Source organism: Coregonus lavaretus (assembly GCF_964263955.1).
Source record: "Coregonus lavaretus genome assembly, contig: HAP1_SCAFFOLD_255, whole genome shotgun sequence".
Lineage (NCBI taxonomy): Eukaryota > Metazoa > Chordata > Actinopteri > Salmoniformes > Salmonidae > Coregonus > Coregonus lavaretus.
The window spans coordinates 439,800-447,824 of NW_028157546.1; the positions used below are offsets into that span (position 1 = coordinate 439,800).

The following is an 8,025-nucleotide window of genomic DNA, read 5'->3' on the forward strand; positions in this document are numbered from 1 at the left end:
AATGTTTGTAAATGTTGGTTGGGTAAACGGTAGTGTAGTTCTCAGCGCGCAAATTAAAGGTCCTGCAGCCTTCAAAGTTATTAAACATTTACCTGTTGTGATTTATTTGAAAAGTACCTCGAAAAAGGGACAGAAAAGAAGAGCCAGTAACAGTCGGGATCTTTTCAAAACGGACAAGGTAACTACCTTTTCCTATGAGTTTTGATTCCCCTTAGACTGCTAGCTAGCATTATTATACTGCGCTAGCTAGATAAACAGAATTGGGCTCCACAATTTCAAAGAAATAACATTGTAAAGTATTTATATTGTTCTCCTTTTGTTATCACTATAATGTGTTGGTTGACCTACTCGCAACTAGCTTGCTTGCTAACGTTTGCCGGTTGGGGATAAATGATAGTGAGCTAGCTAACGTAGCTAGCTAACGAAACGAGCTGGTTAGCTTAGCTAGACTCGAACAGTTAGTTAAAATTAGATACTGGGTAGCTACTCAGTTGGCTATTTCTTCTATTCATATTGTAGGGAGAAAATATAGAAAGGCGTCTACAATGGTCCTGAGTCAGAGTGATGCGGCCAAGAGCCTGACCGCTGCCGCAGCCAAGGGAAATACGGACGAGGTCCGGACGATGCTGGGGCCGGAATGCAGAGTGCACCCCGATACTGTCAATGAATTTGGCAAGACCGCTCTACAGGTAACTAACTGGTCCTCATTGAACTGTCATTGTGTCCTAGCCTGTAATATTTAGACTCAAACTGTGTATGCTTTGAATGTACTATAGCTAGCTAGCTAGCTAAGTCTGTGTGGGTGGGAGAGGGAGACAACAACAGATCTGTCTGCCCATGGTTGCTTCCCCAGAATGGTTTTCTTATACGTTGTTGTTTGAATGAAGGACAGTGAAACCAGTGTTCAACTATTTTCTTTGAAGCATCATGTAACAACCGTGTCTATTGCTCGTTAATAGCTATTGTGTTGGACAACCATTCTGACAAATGTACCTAACCTAGCTAGCTATATAACTATGTTCTTCTTTATAATTCCCCTACATAAAATTCAATTGTTACAATCCCATGAACTCTCTCCCACTAGGCCTATGTCAAACACTGCATCATGTGATGAAAACATTTGGTAACGCCCTCTAACATCAAGTCTCCTTCTGTTCTCCATAGGTGATGATGATGGGCAACTCCAACGTGGCCAGCTTACTGTTGGAGCACGGAGCTGACCCAAACATCACGGACCGGCGAGGAGTCTCACCGGCGCATGATGCGGCACGCACTGGCTTCGTGGACACACTCCGGGTTCTGGTGGAGTTCGGCGCGTCAGTCAACAGGCCAGACCACACCGGCACCCTACCCATCCACATCGCTGTCCGAGAGGGCTACCGGGACGTCGTTGAGTTCCTTGCGCCACTCTCCAACCTCAAACACCGCAACACCAGTGGAGAGACAGCGGTGGACCTCGCCCGAGCCTCATCGTCGTGTACACCGGATTTGGTGGAGCTTCTAGAGAGACAGCTGGAATCTAAACTGTTCTCTCACTCCCCACCTCTCCCTCTTTAGGAGGAGTTAGATGGACTCTAGCACCAACCCCCCTCTCTATGCTGAATTGGATGGTGCATAGACTCCCCTTCTACACCTACCTTACCTACACTCTCCTCTCAAAACCTGGTGACTTGAATTCATTGATGTAAACTTTACATTGTAAAGTATGATTTTTAGTAACTGGTCGAGGTTGGCTTTTGTTTACCGTCTGTTTTGGCAGCTTATGGAAGAATAGGTATGGTGGACATTATTTGGACACCGTTTTTGCACAGAGCAAAGCACCTTTTGATGGTAAATTTGACCCCCCCCTTTTTGATTCAGGAGTGCACACTTGTACAAAGCTTTATTATTCAGTGTTTGGGGTGATTTATATTGCATTATTATTCCTCATTGTGAAGGAAATTGAACTGTTTATGTGATTTTTAAAAACTTTGATATTTTGACTTGACATGGTGTATCCCATGATGATTGCATTGCATAGTAGTTGTGTTTATCTTTGAAAACGTGTCTTTTATTAGGCGTATTTAGAATATCTGGAATTTTACATGTATTTATTTATTGAAAATATTCTTATGAACTTTTGTAAATAGCTACATTTATTGTTGATTGTTTTTTTGAGATGTTATTTATATACAAATACTATTGAAAACAAAAATAAGTATTCATTCCTTCTTGGAAGACTGAAGCACAAAATAAAGTGTTTAACTTGACCTTTTCTTTTTGTTTCTATTCTATGGGACTTGGCTAAAGAGTTACTGTTGGTAAAATAGCAACAACCGGTTATACAATTATAATTATGTCTGACTATTACAATTCAGAATCTTGATCAAAAGAATCTTCTATATTATTACACCCATGAAATCCATATACAAGGAATTTGATGAAAATTGCAGTTCTCTATTGTGACCACAGGAGATCACTATCCAACTAGAGTTGTGGAGCCAAGAAGGGAGGCAAACCCATAGAGATAGATAGAGGACTCATCTTTAGATCTGTGCGATTATAGCGTCTGTGACAGCATGGGCAGAGCCATTGAGGCTACAACCCATAGGAATCCCCACCCAGTTGACTACTTTAAAATGGCAGAAGCATGGTGGTCTGCCCAACGCATCACCGGGGGCAAACTACCAACCCTCCAGGACACCTACAGCACCCGATGTCACAGGAAGGCCAAAAAGATCATCAAGGACAACAATCACCCGAGCCACTGCCTGTTCACCCCGCTATCATCCAGAAGGCAAGGTCAGTACAGGTGCATCAAAGCTGGGACCGAGAGAATGAAAAACAGCTTCTATCTTAAGGCATCAAACTGTTAAATACCCATCACTAGCACATTAGAGGCTGCTGCCTACAGTGAGGGGAAAAAAGTATTTGATCCCCTGCTGATTTTGTACGTTTGCCCAGTGACAAAGAAATGATCAGTCTATAATTTTAATGGTAGGTTTATTTGAACAGTGAGAGACAGAATAACAACAAAAAAATCCAGAAAAACGCATGTAAAATTTTTTATAAATTGATTTGCATTTTAATGAGGGAAATAAGTATTTGACCCCCTCTCAATCAGAAAGATTTCTGGCTCCCAGGTGTCTTTTATACAGGTAAAGAGCTGAGATTAGGAGCACACTCTTAAAGGGAGTGCTCCTAATCTCAGTTTGTTACCTGTATAAAAGACACCTGTCCACAGAAGCAATCAATCAATCAGATTCCAAACTCTCCACCATGGCCAAGACCAAAGAGCTCTCCAAGGATGTCAGGGACAAGATTGTAGACCTACACAAGGCTGGAATGGGCTACAAGACCATCGCCAAGCAGCTTGGTGAGAAGGTGACAACAGTTGGTGCGATTATTTGCAAATGGAAGAAACACAAAAGATCTGTCAATCTCCCTCGGCCTGGGGCTCCATGCAAGATCTCACCTCGTGGAGTTGCAATGATCATGAGAACGGTGAGGAATCAGCCCAGAACTACACAGGAGGATCTTGTCAATGATCTCAAGGCAGCTGGGACCATAGTCACCAAGAAAACTATTAGTAACACACTACGCTGTGAAGGACTGAAATCCTGCAGCGCCCGCAAGGTCCCCCTGCTCAAGAAAGCACATATACAGGCCCGTCTGAAGTTTTCCAATGAACATCTGAATGATTCAGAGGAGAACTGGGTGAAAGTGTTGTGGTCAGATGAGACCAAAATGGAGCTCTTTGGCATCAACTCAACTCGCCGTGTTTGGAGGAGGAGGAATGCTGCCTATGACCCCAAGAACACCATCCTCACCCTCAAACATGGAGGTGGAAACATTATGCTTTGGGGGTGTTTTTCTGCTAAGGGGACAGGACAACTTCACCGCATCAAAGGGACGATGGACGGGGCCATGTACCGTCAAATCTTGGGTGAGAACCTCCTTCCCTCAGCCAGGGCATTGAAAATGGGTCATGGGTGGGTATTCCAGCATGACAATGACCCAAAACACACGGCCACGGCAACAAAGGAGTGGCTCAAGAAGAAACACATTAAGATCCAGGAGTGGCCTAGCCAGTCTCCAGACCTTAATCCCATAGAAAATCTGTGGAGGGAGCTGAAGGTTCGAGTTGCCAAACGTCAGGCTCGAAACCTTAATGACTTGGAGAAGATCTGCAGAGGAGTGGGACAAAATCTCTCCTGAGATGTGTGCAAACCTGGTGGCCAACTACAAGAAACGTCTGACCTCTGTGATTGCCAACAAGGGTTTTGCCACCAAGTACTAAGTCATGTTTTGCAGAGGGGTCAAATACTTATTTCCCTCATTAAAATGCAAATCAATTCATAACATTTTTGACATGCGTTTTTCTGGATGTTTTTGTTGTTATTCTGTCTCTCACTGTTCAAATAAACCTACCATTAAAAATATAGTCTGATCATGTCTTTGTCAGTGGGCAAACGTACAAAATCAGCAGGGGATCAAATACTTTTTTCCCTCACTGTATATACATAGATTAGAAATCACTGGCCACTTAAATAAATTGAACACTAGTCACTTTAATAATGTTTACATATCTTGCATTACTCATCTCATATGTATATACTGTATTCTATACTATTCTACTGTATCTTAGTCTATGCCACTCTGACATTGCTTGTCCATATATTTATTTATATCTTCTTAATTCCATTGCTTTACTTAGATTTGTGTGTATTGGGTATATGTTGTGAAATGATTACATAGTACTTGTTAGATATTACTGCACTGTCAGAGATAGAAACACAAGCATTTCACTACACCCGCAATAACATCTGCTAAACACGTGTATGTGACCAATAAAATTTGATTTGATTTGGAAGCCCTCAAGGGCAATGTCCATGCTAAAACGGGTTATATCCATGAGTCTATCTCTATGGGCAAACCGGATCAGGTGCAGGTGTCCCCATAACACTTGTGAGATAACAATGTGGTGGTTTCATACAATTTCAAGAACATTCACAAATTCATATGTAGATTATAGTCAGAAATATTTGAAGGTTTATGAGTCTTCTCTTTGTGACTGTCATACCTTTGTATTTTAAACCCAATCAGTTGTGTTATTAATCTATTGTATTAGCATTTCTAAAAAAACATTTTATAGTCACAAGGCCTTTTCAAACTGCATTTTCGTAGCTCTGGGCTAAGGAGGCTGTTAGCCCTGGGCTAAGTGCAGTGTGAACGTGGCTACAGAGACCGTACGCTTCTAGATAGAGTCCTTTACCTGAGGTAACATTGTCCATTGTATTCTGTTTTGCACTCATGAGTGTTAACCCCAAGGTGAGTCAACAAGGACATTTCTAATGACTCCACAATGGAATGTACTACACAGGGAAAACACTAAGGTAAAGGCAGATATCTGGACACCTGCGCACGGACGCACGCACACAGGGCTGAATGAAGGCTCTGTTTGGTTAAGTGTGGTCCAGGCAGTTTACCCAAGTCCAGGCATTGAAGGGCACTGCCTGGCACAATGGATGTGTTGTTCGACTATGTGCCACAAGCCAAAATTCACCTAACAAAACATCCTTATCTCTTCTTCTCCTGAAAACTTCATTTACTTGGCATTTATCATTTCAGCATGCAGAACTACTTGTTATACTGTAGGCTATAGATAGACTAAAGCAAGCAGAGGCTTGTCAATGGTTGGGGGGAAATAATCTGATCCTAAATCTGTGCCTATGGGCAACCTGTATTTGGGGCTGAAATAGTGCTTAAGAAGTATGGTGACATGATGATAATGTTATGATAATAATGAACCTTCCTAGTCTGTTAACCAGTCGGTGTAGCTATCATTCCACTCCTTGCCACTCCTTGTTATGCTAAACATCTTTGGCAAATGACACGGAGAACAAGGAGTGGAATGTTAGCTAAACAGACTGGTGCCCATGCTAGATCTTTCCATCATACCGGATCAATTTATGTATATTTAGCATGCATGATGAAGTAATATAATGAGTCATTATGAGCTTATCACATCTGTTAGGATAGGAAACATTGACACAGTTCCTGCCTCCCAGATATAGCCTGGTCCCAGATCTGTTTGTGCCGTCTTGCCAACGCCTATGGTCATTATCACGCCAATGACCATAGGCCTTAACAACACAGCACAAACAGATCTGGGACCAGGCTATCCCAGATATACAACACACTGAGTAACTTAAATCATGCAGTTGTTAAGCATTTCTCAAGTTTGCTGGAATTAAATTATATTGCTGGGAGGCACCTAGAGGAGATGAGATCAACTCCTATTTGTGTAAATATTGCATTATGATGACTAGACCTGTTGGCTGGTACACACCGAAACAAACATAACATGATACGCATTCAGAGACTTGTTATCATGCTCTACTTGCTAAGCAGCACAGTTTAGAGTCAACACCCAACCTATTACTCCTTCCGGGAACAATCCCTAGCCCCTCCTGTGTAGATCTGATAGTGATTTGATAGGTGTAAACAATATGGTAAGAACTTCACCCAGCCTATTCAAATGCAAGAAGAAGCAATTACCACACTTTGTGTACCTATCGAATTCTATCAGATCTACCGGAGTGTCTAGGCCAGAGGTTAGGGCTGCGTTAGGGCTTGTCTATGGCTCTGTCTCGGGGGGTTATTATACTGGGTTGTGTCTTGACTAATCCTGGACGTCATTTCCAAACTCCAGATCAACCTTTAACTGACACTACTGCCTGAAAGGGAAAGGAAATGATTGGCAGAGCAGAGTGGGACACGTGTGTGTGCATGCGCATACCACGGACACACTGGCGTGACAAACCGTGTTGTCTGCACACCTTTGGACATTTCCACTGGGTGCTTTCTCTCCCTCTATCTCTCTATCCACTCCCCCACCTTCCAACCTAGCCTACTCCCCTTGCTCCAGCAGGAACAGGGAAATGCAGTTTCCCTCCATTGGCCTCGTCTGTGATTGTGAGTGTGTGGGCTGGCCTGTGTGTTTGGTGATTACTGAGGTATGTATGTCCCTGGCTTGGCTGATATGAACCCTTGTTATGGAGACAAAAGGCAGGACATGACTGGGCTCCTTCTACAGGAGGAGAAACACAACACACTGACAACAGGAATGCTTTGGTGTGTTTGTGTGTGTTTACATGGCTGTGTCTGACCCAGTCCATTGTGACATTGTCCAGTAACTTGCATCTGTAAATAATCAGAATGGCCTGATGCCTTTTGTACATGTATGTATGTTCTAAACTGCCACCTGATACCTCCTAGCAGTGTTGTAGTACTCCAGTCCAGGACTCAGACTTGCGTCACGATTTTTGGACTCGACCAGTAGTGACTGTCAGAAACCTCTCTTTGTTGCATAATTTACTGTACTAGCTACAACAGCAAATGTTAGAGAGCTGTATTATCTAGTTATCTGGACAATGTGCAACAATGTAACATAATTTGCATTTAAAAAAAGGGTTGAACAGCAGCTTAAAGCACTTCCAAGGGACTCCTGACTCGAGTATAAAGGACTTGTAGTCGAGGTTTAGTGACTTGACTACATCACTGCCTCCTACTATCATTATAGTATAATACTGTAGTGAAGTATGCAACCTGTTGAAAGAGCTGAGTCCTCATACTGCTACAGTATTACTACAGTTCAGTACTGTCAGCTGACTCCTCATACTGCTATAGTATTACTACAGTTCAGTACTGTCAGCTGACTCCTCATACTGCTACAGTATTACTACAGTTCAGTACTGTCAGCTGACTCCACATACTGCTACAGTATTACTACAGTTCAGTACTGTCAGCTGACTCCTCATACTGCTATAGTATTACTACAGTTCAGTACTGTCAGCTGACTCCTCATACTGCTATAGTATTACTACAGTTCAGTCCTGTCAGCTGACTCCTCATACTGCTATAGTATTACTACAGTTCAGTACTGTCAGCTGACTCCTCATACTGCTATAGTATTACTACAGTTCAGTACTGTCAGCTGACTCCTCATACTGCTATAGTATTACTACAGTTCAGTACTGTCAG

General features: G+C 42.6%; 1 protein-coding gene across 1 annotated transcript; it reads left to right on the plus strand.

The window, feature by feature from the left end:
• Positions 1–34: 34 nt before the first annotated feature.
• Positions 35–2,248, plus strand: cdkn2d (cyclin-dependent kinase inhibitor 2D (p19, inhibits CDK4)). The gene is made up of 3 exons (XM_084199350.1): positions 35–178; positions 520–689; positions 1,165–2,248. The coding sequence occupies exons 2-3, from the start codon at positions 546–548 to the stop codon at positions 1,555–1,557; spliced, it is 537 nt and encodes a 178-aa protein (XP_084055476.1). The 5' UTR covers positions 35–178; positions 520–545; the 3' UTR covers positions 1,558–2,248.
• The last annotated feature ends 5,777 nt before the right edge of the window (positions 2,249–8,025 follow it).

Coding starts and splice junctions, on each gene's coding strand:
- cdkn2d (XM_084199350.1), top strand. CDS start 546: ATGGTCCTGAGTCAGAGTGATGCGGCCAAGAGCCTGACCGCTGCCGCA. Junction 690..1,164: donor TTGGCAAGACCGCTCTACAG/GTAACTAACTGG, acceptor TGTTCTCCATAG/GTGATGATGATGGGCAACTC.